Source organism: Coprinopsis cinerea (assembly GCF_000182895.1).
Source record: "Coprinopsis cinerea okayama7#130 chromosome 12 map unlocalized cont3.12, whole genome shotgun sequence".
In the NCBI taxonomy this organism is placed as follows: Eukaryota; Fungi; Basidiomycota; class Agaricomycetes; order Agaricales; family Psathyrellaceae; genus Coprinopsis; species Coprinopsis cinerea.
Window position 1 is genome coordinate 1,239,962 of NW_003307533.1, and position 14,206 is coordinate 1,254,167.

General features: G+C 50.8%; 6 protein-coding genes and 1 non-coding gene across 7 annotated transcripts; 3 read left to right on the top strand and 4 right to left on the bottom strand.

Moving 5' to 3' along the window:
• Window positions 1–214: 214 nt before the first annotated feature.
• CC1G_09924 (hypothetical protein) lies at window positions 215–1,198 on the top strand (the record flags this gene model as incomplete). Its single annotated transcript, XM_001834981.2, has 5 exons — window positions 215–311; window positions 371–571; window positions 654–857; window positions 910–1,061; window positions 1,115–1,198. 5 exons carry the CDS (start codon window positions 215–217, stop codon window positions 1,196–1,198), a joined length of 738 nt encoding a protein of 245 aa, XP_001835033.2.
• Window positions 1,199–1,436: 238 nt separating this feature from the next.
• Window positions 1,437–5,142, bottom strand: CC1G_09925 (MTR4; the record flags this gene model as incomplete). The annotated part of the gene is made up of 10 exons (XM_001834982.2): window positions 1,437–1,622; window positions 1,681–1,881; window positions 1,941–2,306; window positions 2,360–2,734; window positions 2,785–3,026; window positions 3,082–3,783; window positions 3,840–4,284; window positions 4,340–4,453; window positions 4,516–4,770; window positions 4,849–5,142. The coding sequence occupies 10 exons, from the start codon at window positions 5,140–5,142 to the stop codon at window positions 1,437–1,439; spliced, it is 3,180 nt and encodes a 1,059-aa protein (XP_001835034.2).
• Window positions 5,143–5,379: 237 nt separating this feature from the next.
• On the bottom strand, window positions 5,380–8,097 carry CC1G_09926 (heat-induced catalase; the record flags this gene model as incomplete). The annotated part of the gene is made up of 12 exons (XM_001834983.2): window positions 5,380–5,867; window positions 5,935–6,060; window positions 6,324–6,413; window positions 6,472–6,630; window positions 6,689–6,785; window positions 6,838–6,951; window positions 7,008–7,187; window positions 7,250–7,437; window positions 7,492–7,633; window positions 7,688–7,746; window positions 7,804–7,969; window positions 8,068–8,097. 12 exons carry the CDS (start codon window positions 8,095–8,097, stop codon window positions 5,710–5,712), a joined length of 1,509 nt encoding a protein of 502 aa, XP_001835035.2. The 3' UTR covers window positions 5,380–5,709.
• Window positions 8,098–9,127: 1,030 nt separating this feature from the next.
• On the top strand, window positions 9,128–9,991 carry CC1G_09927 (60S ribosomal protein L23; the record flags this gene model as incomplete). The annotated part of the gene is made up of 4 exons (XM_001834984.2): window positions 9,128–9,137; window positions 9,423–9,632; window positions 9,696–9,844; window positions 9,944–9,991. The coding sequence occupies 4 exons, from the start codon at window positions 9,128–9,130 to the stop codon at window positions 9,989–9,991; spliced, it is 417 nt and encodes a 138-aa protein (XP_001835036.2).
• Window positions 9,992–10,529: 538 nt separating this feature from the next.
• On the bottom strand, window positions 10,530–11,219 carry CC1G_09928 (hypothetical protein; the record flags this gene model as incomplete). The annotated part of the gene is made up of 1 exon (XM_001834985.2): window positions 10,530–11,219. One exon carries the CDS (start codon window positions 11,217–11,219, stop codon window positions 10,530–10,532), a length of 690 nt encoding a protein of 229 aa, XP_001835037.2.
• A 504-nt stretch (window positions 11,220–11,723) lies between these two features.
• Window positions 11,724–11,804, top strand: CC1G_20203. Its single transcript has one exon. It is a non-coding gene; the product is annotated as a tRNA-Gly (tRNA).
• A 200-nt stretch (window positions 11,805–12,004) lies between these two features.
• Window positions 12,005–14,191, bottom strand: CC1G_09929 (eukaryotic translation initiation factor 3 subunit 6; the record flags this gene model as incomplete). Its single annotated transcript, XM_001834986.1, has 7 exons — window positions 12,005–12,223; window positions 12,283–13,168; window positions 13,223–13,332; window positions 13,384–13,664; window positions 13,720–13,870; window positions 13,927–14,030; window positions 14,083–14,191. The coding sequence occupies 7 exons, from the start codon at window positions 14,189–14,191 to the stop codon at window positions 12,005–12,007; spliced, it is 1,860 nt and encodes a 619-aa protein (XP_001835038.1).
• Window positions 14,192–14,206: the final 15 nt, after the last annotated feature.

The following is a 14,206-nucleotide window of genomic DNA, read 5'->3' on the forward strand; positions in this document are numbered from 1 at the left end:
TATAAAGGAAGGGGAATTAACATAGTTGCCGTAGCTACCTCAATATAAAAAAGGTTCATAATTCTTGGCTATGGTGGTACCGCTGAGAGGCCATTCAACTCGGGGTGCAATTCGAGCGAACGGTAGACGAGCGCTACTGCGCTGAGAACTGACGGCAATTTGGGCACGGCGCTAAAACCGCGGCACCTCACCCAAGCGATGCCCCATCGTGTTCATGGACCCAAAGTCTGCACATCGATTTCTATTAGCGATTCTTATGGGCGAGCAGGCCCGTGATACCCCAGGCCGGCGAACAGACATTAGCGCCGGCTGTGAGCCAGATAGACGCTTCTCGGGCTCAGTTGTGGTCAGTGCTCAGGACAGTTTTCAGACCAGATGGAATCTGGGAAGACACCTCACATCGACTCTGATATCTTTTCAACTTGTACTTTGCTTTGCTTCACCCTCGGATCCCTGGTTCAATGGCGCTTAGTGCTCACCAAGGTCCGAAGGCGAAGGCCGACGCGAATAGCCACCGACACCGCTGCCAAACACTTACCAGTGGCCACCGTCCTACGTCGCGCTGGCGGCGGTGCGTATCGGCTACACGCGTCCGATCCCTCTCCTTGCTTCCATATCTCGATTCTTATCATTCTACGCGTCCGTCATGGCAGAAAGCGCATCTGATATTCGAACGCGCCTGGAAAGCGTCAGGCGTGAGCGAGAAAGGATCGAACGGCAAGCTCGCCTTCTAGAGGAAGAGGAGCACCTCGTCCGCATGCTACATGACGCCGAAAGGAAGGAGCAAGAAGAGAAGGAGGAACACAAGCCAGGAAAGGACCAAAGCAGACACAGAGAGCTTCCAAGGCGACAGACCAGTACGCGACTTCGCATTTACAGCGCTGCTTACAGATAGCTGATTCTCGCCAGGATCTTTGACGGGAGCAAAATCAGTCTCAACCACTGCGGGAGTCAAGCGGAAGGCAGATGAAGCCAATGGATTCCCGACCGGGAACCAAGCTGATGACATGGGCTACAAGGTTTCTGCTTATCCGTGTCAGCCATGCATCGACAAGGACACCGTGTGCCTGAGGAAGAGAGAACCACTCAAACCTGGCTCAGGCGTAAACGCTAGGGCCCCACCCCGCGTCATGCCCTCTCACACAAGCTGCTTTGCATGTGGGCAGAGGAAGACGCGCTGCGGAGTGTCTACGGCTAACACTCCACGCAAGAAGGCTAGGACCCGCGAGCTTGTGGTACAAACCTTGTGCGACTATATGCACAGGCATTTACATAAATTCAAATTTTCGACTTCAACTCTTGTTAGGCGCCGAAGGAAGGACGCGCGGGCGTTTATCCATTCAAGGAGGTTGAAGCCAGACTCGGGTACAAGGCGCAAGCCAAAATATCGAAACGCGTATACAAAGAAGTGATATGCAGAGAGATATAGTCGCAGTCTACAGATACAAACTCGAACAGAAAATAACACTGTTCGGCCTCTCCAACATCTCCAAAGCCGTCTCAAACTTCTCCTTCAACTCTTCATTCCCAATAACATTAGCAGCTTGAGCCATCTGCCTCAGCAGCTCACCCAGACGGCGGAAGACTCGAATAAGAGAGCCTTCGAAAAGCTGATCTGTGAGCTGTGAGGAATAGAGCAGTTAGCATCGATGGCGGTCAGGTTGGATGATGTCGACAAACCTTGCAGATATCAGAGAACGATGCGCCCCGGCACCATTGGACGACAGCCTCCATCAACTCAACTTTGAAACTCGAGACATACTCGTCTTCGTCAATGGTGAGTAAAGATTCCTTCGAGACCTTGGCTATCCGCCTCGCAAGCTCTTGCATGACACGCAGAGGAGCCGTAAGTTCTTCCGTCAACTTCGTCTGCTGGTCACTCTGCAATTGCAAATGTAGCTCAGTAACAGAATCCAACTGAAACCAAAACGCAAAGTTACCTTCTCTCCAAACACGAAGCAACTCAACAGCGCAGCACACTGTTCCGGCTTCAGTGTATTGAAAGCACCATTGAAGATCAACTCGGTCAACAACAACTCGTCACCCGAACTGATCTCACAGGCTACTCGACCCTTCACATCGACGATGTCATTGGCTGTCGTGAAACCCAGCTTCCTCAGCACCCTCTTACGACACTTCAGTTCCTCCATCTGAAGGACATCCTGCGTGCTCTGGATGCGCTTCTTGAGGGCTGAAATGCGTTCAAGCGATTCCTTCTTCTGCGAGAAGAGGGTGTAGAGTTCAGGAAGCCGAGGATCTTTATGCAACGGTGAAGAGAATAGTTTTTGTTCAGTCGCAGCGATTTTCTAGATCCCGACGTCAGAGGAACTCGAGACGTCAAAGGCAACGATCAACGCACCTTGACCAACTCCTTGAACTTCTCATCCTTGATGTTCATATTCTCCACCGGGTCCAAGAGTGCAATCCCTTTCGGGAACCGTCTTTGAACCTCCAACACACTCTTCCATGCCGTTTCCCTGGCTTGATCTTGCCTCAAGTCCTTGGGAAGAACAATTCGCAGATGGCTTATTGAATCGATGGTGGAGAGGAGGACAGGTACAACTTGAGGGGCACCCTTCTGTCCTTGAGGACAAGGCTGGATGCCATCTGGGGTGGCAGCCATGGCATCGCGGTCTTTGGCGGAGGGGGAGTGGGTAGAAGCGAGGTTAAGGAGGACATCGATGACGTATTGCTCGTGTGGTGGAAGGCTGTCGACACTGGGTCCTGGCCGGTTCTGAGGATGAAGGATTAGTTTAGCAAGAGAGTATGGGCTGACCGACGCACCCGAGGAGGCGTTCTCTTTTGGTAGTTGACGACGATTCCCCATCCAAAGTCGTGTTTTCCATGCTTGACTTTCACTAACCGTCCAGGTTTCATGAAAGGTAAGGAATATGCAGGATGAGTTACGATTTCCCTAAAGTCGGCTCCCATTTGGTCTAGTTGTTGGCGGAGGTCGTAGTACTGCGAGACCAAAGCCTCGTCGGGTACCACGATCTTCCTATGCGCTTCCTGTTCCGCCTTCAGTTCTGTAAAACGATTTTAGTTAACATGGTACTAGCGCAAAACATGAAGGATACTCACCATCCTCGAGTTGTGGAATAGCAGCACTGCTCTGGAACTGGAAGAAACACCTCTCGAGCATAAACTCGGGACTGATACCCTCCACCTTCATGAGGTTAAGAATCATGTTATACCCCAAGTGGAACGCCGAGTCCAACCGATCCGCCACACCCTTCAACATTCCCTTCGCTGCGCTAGGCTCCAGCTTTTCATCGCACATCATGATCACCACACCACGGTCGTCCAATCCTCGACGTCCAGCACGCCCAGACATTTGAATATACTCTCCTCCAGAGATATTGCGGAAGTCCTTTCCGTCAAACTTGCGAGTCGCAGTGAAGACGACCGTTTTAGCAGGCATGTTAAGACCAATGGAGAAGGTTTCGGTGGCGAAGAGCACCTTGATGAGACCTTCTTGGAAGAGAATCTCGATGACTTCTTTCAGGATGGGTAGAAGACCACCATGATGGAATCCAATTCCGCGTTTTAAAAGTGGGAGGAGGTTGACGATTTGAGGGAGCTGCCGGTCTTCCTTGGAAAGGTTGTCGATGGCGTTTTCGAAGATGTTAGCAATCAGGTCTTGCTCTTCCTGGTTCGTAAACTCGAACTTTGAGAGCGTAAGCGCGAGGCCTTCACATTCTCGTTTACTGAACGAGAAAACGATAACAGGGTTGTAGTTTTTGACCATGATCATTTTAATGATTTTTGAAATGTCGGATGGGCCTATAGGTAAAATTGTTATTCAGATAAACACACTCAACCCGCAAGAATGTTCTCACCTTTCTTTTCACCACCCTTTTTCGATTTCCCTTTCCTCCCCTTCCCAGCAAACGGATCTGCAGGGTCATCTGCCATATTCTCCTGAATCTTGCCCATAGCTTTGGCAAAATTATCGTCCCTAAACTCCCCCTTCTCGTTCACAACCAGGTAAATGCCCTCTCCTCCAGCGGGGAACAGATAGTGCTGCAATGGCGTGGGTCGGAAGTCGGTATAAACGACGTGACAAGGTTGGTCATGGGATTTACATATCCACTCCGCGAACTGCATGGCGTTGGGTATCGTGGCGGAGAGGAAGACGTAGCGAACACTATGAGGCAACAGAATGAGAGTTTCCTCCCAAACAACACCTCGCTCCGCGTCTCGCATGTAGTGAATTTCGTCGAAAATGACCCATGCGACTTCACGCACGATCTCGGAACCGCGGTAGAGCATTGACCGGAGAATCTATGCATGTCATTAGAATTGAAGACTTGCTTAGCGGAACATTGTGAACACGCACCTCGGTAGTCATAACGAGACAGCTCGCTGAAGGGTTGATAGTCACATCTCCAGTCATAAGACCCACATCTCCAAACTCGGCAAGCATCTCTCGATACTTCTGATTACTCAAAGCCTACAAAAATCCCATTCAATAAACCAAAATTCACATTCCAACAGGGCTTCGATGCTACACACCTTGATAGGACTGGTATAGATAACCCTCTGCTTCCTATTCAAACACTGCGCAATCGCATACTCCGCAACAACCGTCTTTCCAGCACTAGTATGCGCCGAAACCAAAACACTCTCGTTCCTCTGAATCGCATAGACCGACACCCTCTGGAAAGGATCCAGCTCGAATTTATATTCCCTGTCCCATTTGGCCGGAGGAACGTGTTTTGAAATCGGAGTGTAGTCGTATCCTGGTGGAACTGCGACTTGGTGGCGAACCTAAAGTCATAACCAGGCGCGAACATTCAGGCTCTTTAGTGGTTTCTTTCAATTGCAATAGTGTCAAGTCGTACGGACCTGATGCCTCAGTTCCAACCTCGAGTTCGTCTCTGCAGCCCCTGTAAGACCAGCGCTAGCTGCAACTTCTCGCTTAGCTTCCGTCTCAAAATCATCGAGAACCACAGGTCTGGGAGATCCCAATCTTGGCTTCTTCAACGACGAAGGGCCAGGTTCGTTCAAGTCCTCGTCTTCGTCCATCGCCGCTCCGTTCTCGCTTGTCGTCGTCGCATCCTCGACGTCAGCTTTTCGTTTCAAGGCCGCATTGTTTTGTTGTTGGTCGACATCCATGTCGTTGGCTGCGTCGATGGCCATAGTTGGCGTTCAGAGTCAAAGCACGCTCGAGGCAGAATTTTCCGCGTTTGAGCACAAAGGCACAGCCACCATCAAGCTCATCAAATGCTCTCGCTATTTTTAGTCCGGCCAATGCCAAGAAAATGCCCTCCCTCACAGGCTGAACTCCAGCGTAGTGTTCAATTCAAGCAGATGTAGTTGTACATGTTCAGTCACAAATTCGTTTCTCTACATTTCCTTCCGTAGATTTTGTTATGGGACAATCAAACATTCTGGATATATTTCTCCCACTCCTTATCCTATCGTAATCGTCGGCCACGGCCACTTCGTTGTTTGTACGTCGCACGTAAATCATATCCTAGGCCCTATCGTATTGGGGTATCGTAAACTTGAGTGTGACTCTTGAGTGCTTGCTCTTCAAGCCTTGGCGAGCGCCGCGAACCTGTGTCGTGAACACAAAAGAGGTCGATGCGAAACGTAAAGAGAATAGGTAGAGAGGGGTATGATACGAGTGTGGAGGGTGTATGGGGTAAGGTAGGGCGAAGAAAACAAAGAAAATAGAAAAACAGTGCGTCAGATAAAACAACACTACAGCCTCTGGAAGAACGTATTGGCGAACCCGAGGTTTGCACGGAACCTGACTGCTTCGGCAGCGGGCTTGACAGCGAGCGGTTGGACAGGAGAATGTCCAATGGCAGCGGCAATGCGGTCAGAGAGGCTTTGGTCAACTCTGGCGAAGACGGACACTGCAGGGTTTTCAAAGTTAGTATGGACCTTCGCTCGAGAGGGGAAAGATAAATCAGTGGTGCGCACGTTGCCTAGCCTTGATCTCGTCGCTCTTCACAGTTCCAAGATGTCCTGAAACGTTCTTGACGAACACAGCCCTCTGCTCGTCGTTCCAAACTTTGCTCCATAGAGCCCTTGGTTGTTCGAAGTCCACTACATCGCCCAATTTATGTCAGTGATAGTGCCCTCCAAAAGGAAAAGGTAGCTTACGCTCGGTAACCTCTTCCAAATCCCTCCAAGCACCACCAATGAAATTCTCGTGTCGTGCCTGACGTTCGACGTCGCGAACGCTACTGTTGATATCTGCCTTATACTTCTTGTACGAAAGAGGTTGAATGGTTGAGGCGTAGTTGGGGCGCGCTCCTGTTGGACCAGAGTTACTTCCCTCCCTTTACACGTGCCAACGTGGAACTAACCTTGAGATACAAATGTCGCAGGCCCATCGCGCTGGAAGTTGGCGACGGGGACGATGGGTGCGTTGACGGGAAGCTGTTGGTAGTTCACACCTGAAACCGATCGGCGTCAGAATGGCTAACTGAAAGACGTAAGAACTCGAAACCATACCAAGACGGTGGCGATGGGTATCAGGGTACGAGAACAGCCTGCTCTGCAAGACGGGGTCGGCAGAGGGCTCGACATAGGGAATCAGGTGCGAAGGAGAGAACGCAGATTGCTCAATCTCCGCGAAGTAGTTCTGTGGGTTCTCATTCAGAACAAGTTTGCCTGCATTGGAAAAGCGCGATCAAAGAGATATTCCAAGAATACGCGAACTGGTACTTACCAACAGGGCGGAGAGGGAACTCGGCGTGAGGCCAGACTTTGGTCAGATCGAGGATGTTGTAGCGGAATGATTCAGCTTGTTCGGGTGTCATGGTTTGCTATAGACATACTCAGTGCGAGTATATATTGTCCAGGAACGTTGGAACTTACGACGTAGACAGTCCAACTGGGGTGGTTTCCGTTCTCGATGGCCTCAAAGAGAGTCTGAGTGCCATAGTCAGGGTTTTCACCAGCAAGCTTGACCGAAGTGTCAGCGTCGAGAGTCTAGTATAGATGCCTGGGTCAGTCGCGATCATAAGGGGATAGCTGCCTTTACCAACCTTGAAGCCACTATCAGCTCGGACGTGGACCTGAGTGTAGACAAAGGTTCCATCATCCTTGAGCCACTTGAAGGTGTGACCAGAGTAACCGTGTTCGTGGAAGTAGCCATCAGGTGTCCCGCGGTCGGAGAACAAGATCATGACTTGATGGATCGACTCTGGGTTTTGGGAGAGATAGTCCTATCACACGCGAGGCATTAGCTCCCAGTACAGGGACCAGGAAATGATCCGGAAACGCCTACCCAGAACATGTTGCTATCTTTCAAGTGAGTCTGGGGATCCCTCTTCTGCGTGTGGATGAAGTGGGGGAACTTGGCGGGGTCGCGCAAGAAGAAGACAGGGGTGTTGTTGAAGACCCAGTCCCAGTTTCCGTCTTCCGTCCTCAGTTTGATCGCGAATCCTCGGGGGTCTCTGGCGGTATCCGCAGAGCCTGAAGAAGAATAACATGGACATGAGAGCAATCTAGAGCGATGAGAGAACATACCAGATTCACCGCCCACGGTCGAAAATCGGACTGTAGCGCGGACCTTGGTTCCTGGCTTTTGGAAGAGGGGAATTGAAGTGATATCGGAGAGCGAGTGGGTTGTCTCGAAGTAGCCATGAGCGCCAGCGCCTTTAGCGTGTACCTGGAGGGCGAGTATCAGCGGAGACAAGCACGGCGGGCTGGGAATAGCACGTACAACTCGCTCAGGGATACGTTCACGATCGAAGTGGGCGAGAAGGTCGATATGGTGGAAGTCTGAAAAAGGCGGGGTTGGTGAGCATAACAAATCGTAGATGGTGGCTATCGACGAACCTTGAAGCAAGAGGGGCCCGTTGATACCAGCACGCTGGGCGGCATATGGCTCGTTGACGGGGGCACCGTTGGAGGTGGTATAGACGGCGCCGTCTTTAGTGTTCCAAACTTGGGCCGAGGGCATTCTGTCGGTGTAGGGGGGCGTTCTCCTTAAGCGGGCTAGACTCTACACAATGGAAGAGGTGGGAAAGAAAGGTCAGTAGACAAGGCGGCCTTATATACTTCTGAGACAGTAAATAACTAGTGTTTGGACGAAGGCCGGACCGCCATAATAACAGCCAGCTGATTGGCCATATTGAGGACAGAGAGGAGAAATGTACTCGGGATGGCGAGTTCTGGGTCCCTGGAAGACCCGAGTACCTCAACAAAAGACTGCGAGAGGAAGTGTCCCCTATTTGTATACATCAATCGAGTAGCATGGAAACTGAAGCAATTCTTAGACGATATCGCGGAATGGGATAGTCAGCTGATGCTGGATGCCGTTCTTCAATTGGAGATTCTTGAAAGAGGTGTTCTATATGAGGATGGATGTAGCTTCGCAACGATGTTCCGCGCGGTGGTTCGATGTTGGACAGAGGGGCCTTTGGTAGTCTTCTGATTTGTCCGACCGCTCTTGGAAGACGTGCATTACTGTTGGTCATCGTTCAGATCGCTGCAGACGACTTCGCGGACGTTTGCTTAGACATACGAAGGTTCGAAGAGAAGGAAAACGCGAGAGGGGGTATATCGTTCTCCCCCTGTTTATCTAAAGACAGGTGCTGTGGTGGAGTGTCAAGATGGATGGGGATAGGAAGTGGTATAAATCACTCGCCTTACTTGATTACAACGCGTAAGTCGCGACAGATAGCGCTGTGGGCACCAACTTCCGCGGATTCGCAACCTTGGCGAAGACCGCGTGCCATAACTGCATTGCATATTCAGTATTGTCCAGAAGACATGGGCGGTCATGCGGGGAGAGGTAAATGAGAAAGGCTAGTGCACCCGGATCCAGGGTGCAAACCTTGTTGCAGGACGTATCCGGCGGCCCAAGTCGTTGGGCAACGTCGCTAAGCGTCATTCGCTGGTCGCCGTGCGGCCAGTACCGTTACGATCCTCGATCAAATGAATAAATAAGGGATCTCTTTAGCTGAATGGGCATATTGAAGGACAAAGGGATGATGCCGAAATTATCTCGAGTTCCCCGGCGATTTCCGAAGAACTGTATATGTCAGTTGATGGCCGAGTTGCCGTCAAACCTTGATTGGAACAACACAATTGTTGTAGTGCCTGTCCACACTCCCCAAAAACGTCCCTTCGTCGCTGTTGAAGACGTCCACCAGCTAAAATGTCGAAACGTATGTCTCCGCTGTCCACTGAAATGAAGAAAAGAATGCTGACGGTCCATGTTAATCGTTCTTTGGATCTCAAATGTGGTGGTGGAATTGGTTTGGTCGTTTGCCGCCCTCGTCAATTTGGTGTTCTCGTCATATTGGTCCTCGCCATCGCCTGTTTCCTTCAAAACACATACAATCTGGATAAACGCTTGCCACCATATATCGATCTTCACCACGACAACTCGAACCCCGATCTCCACCAAATACAATCCTCGATTACTTGAACGACCTTCCGACATCAAACAGCCGTTAAGGCTCAAGGTACCAAGTACCGCTTGACCATGGGTCTGCCCACCGGTGCAGTCATCAACTGCGCTGACAACAGCGGAGCCAAGTCCCTCTACATCATCGAGCCCTACGGCACTGGTGCTCGTCTCAACCGATTGCCTGATGCTGGTGTTGGTGATATCGTTGTCGCCTCCGTGAAGAAGGGAAAGCCCGAGCTGAGGAAGAAGAGTGCGTCTCATTGGATTATGCATCTCAGTTTCGAAGAGCTGATGGAATTGATTTGAAATTCAGCTATGCCCGCTATCATTGTTCGTCAACGAAAGGCCTGGAGGAGAAGGGATGGTGTCTTCCTCTACTTCGAGGACAACGCTGGTGTTATTGTTAACCCCAAGGGTGAAATGAAGGGTTCTGCTATCACTGGCCCCGTTGCAAAAGAATGCGTGAGTAGTCAATCCCCTTGTTCTCATTCGCCTTCTGGATGCTGTCCTATCTCGACCTTGTTTGTTGTCCCGCGGCTGGTACTGACTGATCTCGAACAGGCTGACCTCTGGCCACGTATCGCATCCAACGCTGGTACCGTCGTATAAGCACTTTTCAGGTGGCGGAGTGGATGTACGATGGTGCGGGGCGATGTTTTTCTTCTTATTTCGATCGACACCAGCTTTTTTTTCCGGGTGTATACGACATGACACATGCGATTAAGATGAAATGATTATGGATGTATTACACCGACTGTCATGGGGGATTAGCATGGGAAGAGAGTCTTGGGCGTACACTTGGATGTCGTTCCGTCTGAGGGCATCCCAAACTAGTCAGCACGCCTTCGCTATTGGGGAAACATGACGCAGTCCTCTGCTTTTTCCAACTTGTGATATCCAACCTCGTGCAAATGGTCCACGCCGTCATCCCCCAAGGCGGTGACTGATGATGAATAACTTTCATGGACTCGAAACGCTCACTCGGCTCCCCAGTGGAATGCCCTCCTCGGAAACGAGTAGTCAAACTCTCACATATCGAGCGGGCCCAGTTCAAGCTTCGAAACATTAAACAGGCTTTTATATTATCACGAACTATACCGGAGCACCAAAAATAGAGCACGCTCAACAGCAAAGAGAATGGAAATATCTAAGGAGAAAGGACACAGAGAGAACATACATGCTGCAGATCCGGTTTGCCGACTCCCCACTCCACATCCATGAGAATTTCAGGCTGCCAAATCCCCGGGGCGTTGCGGATACCAACCACTGTCAACTTAGTAAAGTCAACCAAAGACAGATCCCACTCCGGTATATTTCCCCTCAGATGAGAATGTCCAGTGTTCACAACAAACTTAAAAATACACTTGCTCACTTCTTTCGCGAGGCCAGCTCGGGAGACGACACATTGCGGGGCGAGTGGTTGGAATATCCCAAGAGGGGTCACTGCCCCATCCAAGAAGTGCATCCTGTTTTCATATCCGGGCCAGTGAATGGCAAGAAGGAAATCATAATAGCCCGCATCCTCGATTTCTACCATAGGCTCGTCCCCACCGGCCATCAGGGGAGCTAAAGCTTCTTCATCATGCGCGGTGAGATGGACCAACGAAACGCCCTGGCCAGTTGAACCGACATAGTCGAAGGAAATGCTGTTGTACATCTGTTTTGGCGCCCAGATTTGCTTTGGATAGGTTCTATAGTCCGATTGAGGGACGCGGATGCGGTTAGGTCTAGAATTTCCGGATCCGATGCTGAGGGAAGACATTTGTGAGATCAGCTCCGCGTCCAGGGCTATGCGGTTAGGTCCAGAATTTTCGGGGACAATGCTGAGGGAAGACATTTGTGAGACCAGGTCCGAGTCCATGGCTTGAGATTTTCCTCGACTGGGGGGAAGAGGGGGCGAGAGATACCAAAGGGAGGAAGGTTTTTATACGGTGGCGTCTGAGTTCCCGACGGACAATGATACAAAGGGCCCGTTGTGGCCTGATGTGTTGGAAGCAAGCGTGCGCCCAGGTATATTCGAAGAGACAATGGCTTGCATAGTAGTCAAATACCTGTGGCATTGTCAACGAGTCCTGTCATAATCACCATGGGTTGTCGCCAGAGGATAAGGTGCCGAGAATGCCACATCCGATCATCCATTCCGACTGTCACAATGGTCATCGGCTATCTACTCATCTATGCAGAGTGGCCATGAGGCCGTACGATTGCGGGCGAGACAAAATGCCCTTGCCTGCAGAAACAAATCGTTGGGTAAGAAGTTGGATTTACAATATGCAGACGTAGAGGTTTTCGCAAACCCTGAGACTCGAAGGAATCGCCACAGGTACATACCATTGCATGAGCATTAATGGGGTAGTGGTAACCTGGATCGTTGCCATTTGACTAGCTCGATCCGCCGGGGGTTCGATTCCCCCTTGATGCATTTTTCTCTCCCAGGACCTTTTTGTTGGGGGACCGGGGGTACATAGATTCCACTTGTCTACGTTTCTCTCGCCCGTCTCATTTTATCAAACGCCCGATCCAAGGATGAAATGAAAGGTAAAGAAAGATAATCAACAAGGCCAGAAGGCGAGGGTATTGTACAACAGGATATTCTATCTGATATCGTTGATGTCATTTTCCCTATGCCTTCACGCCTCCCCAGGCAACCTTTTGGCCAGTCTTACCCGCTGGCTTTTGTTGCTGCGCCTCTGCAGCAGGTTGTTGTTGTGAGGGTCTCTTGGGGGCAGGTAGAGGAGCGTGTTTGAGGTCGTCCAAAATCTTTTGCGTCCTCTCGGTGTTCTTGATGAACCAGCCGGCATAGCGGCGCCCAACAGTGGATTCTGCGATATGGACCATGTTCTATAAAGGCAGAAAGAGTGAGCAACACAGAGGATATTGAGACAAAGAGAAAACCGTACCTCGTCGATGACAAAGTTCAAATCGCTAGTGGTGATGGTCTGACCCTCAAGCAAGCCAGTGCCTTCGGTGCCAGGGACGCGGCTCAAGCTCCTGCTAGCCTGTTTCACGACCATCATCTCCTGCACCATCTCCTCCTCATCCTCATCCAAGAAGTTGGCCAGCTTCTTCGCGCCAAGGCTGGTGTACAGCTTGAGGAAGCTGCGCAGGGTGGGGACGGGCGACTGGGCAGCAACATCGGCGAGGAACAAGGAGAGGTGGCGGTGGGTCGCGTCGAGCTGAGGAGCAGCGGAGACGTCGGTGGTTGAGTCGCTGGGGGAGGAAGGGGAGAGGAGTGTTTGGAGAGCGGCGGGGTCCTCATACGGAGGCGAGTTCGCGGCGATGAACTTGGGGCAAGCATACAAGAAAAGCTCCTCGAAGGCGGCAAGCGCGTCCTGGCCGCCTCGCGACATCTTCGCGTATTGCTCGTTGAACCTCTCCTTTGCGATGTTAGCGATGTTATCGTCGAGGCGGCTCGGAGAGAGAGCGTGACAGATCGCGAAGAGGGCATACATGCGGTCGGCGGTCTTGCTGATCTGGTCGTACTGATAGCTGCGAGTGTGGTACTGCTTCATGCGCATGATAAAGTTGAGAATCGTGACGAAGGTGCGGATGGCATCTGGGTATCTTCGAAGCATGATGTAGCAGAAGCCAACGTAGTAGTAGGTAGTGACATGACACGCAGTGACACGAGTGAAGGGAGACTTCTGGTTGAGTTCGATGTTATCCATGACCTTGAGGGCGAGAGTGAAGTCTCCGAGGAGGACATGGACACGGAGCAAACCGATAATGCTGAAGTAGCCGAGCATGCGATAGAGGGGACGCTGCCCATATTCTCCAACGATTTCACTGAAACGATGCCATGTCAGACGAGAGGACCAGACAAAACAGAAGTGCACTTACGCAATTTCCTCGGGTGATTTTCCCTCTCTCTGCGCGACGATGTATTCATTGATTCTTGATTTCTGCATCAAAGAGTAGAGAACGTTGAGGACACTGTAGGAGCTCCAGACCTAGAACTCGTCAGCGTCGTGAAAAACGCGATGATTCCATTTTGCGCATACCGGTCCGGCTTCAGCTAACATCGCGAGCTCATCATCCGTCTTCGACTTGGGCTTGGATCTCCAAGTGCAGAATACTTGATACTGGTAAATGAATTCGTCAATGATATCCCACAACCACTGCTCGGGAAGTTCAAGTTGGACGGGGCCATCAGAGTTGAGGAGATAGTTGAACAGTTCGCAGCTGTTTTCGTACGAGTGGAATCGATCGTCGATGTTGGGTTGCAACCTGGAATAAACGTGACGATAGTAGAGTTCCCTATAGAGAATCAGGAAAATAGGGTCTGCAAAACAGTATCAGTCATGGTTTCGACATCCAGAAAGATCGGATGCACAGACCATCGTTAACAAGGGGTGCAATGACTTCAGCCTCAGGCCATTCAGTCCTGGCGTAGAACTTTTCGGTGTACTTATTCCAACCGCTCTCGTACGCGACCGTAATTTCAGCAAGATTATTGTCCAAGACGGCTTGGTGGAAGTGCACGATGAACTGTGTTGTATCTGGTGTTATTGCCAATCACCAAGATTACATTCCATCGAACTCACGCCTTTCACGACATCAGGAATCTGGGCAAAGGCAGCTTGTTGGGCCATGTGTTGTTGCATCGCAAGTAAAGTCGATTCGTCGATTTGGGGTTGGGGAATGGGCGCTAGGGACCTTGGTTTGACTCTAAAAAGCTCGAGAATTGAACATGAACCTACCATCCTCGTAGTGATCGTTCTGGCCATAGTTTCCGATGGCGAGAGAGAGGTCAACGTCTTCATCAATGTCAGCCTCTGCTGCCCAAAGCGCCATCCGCTGTTGCGACATTTTGGAGAAACTTGG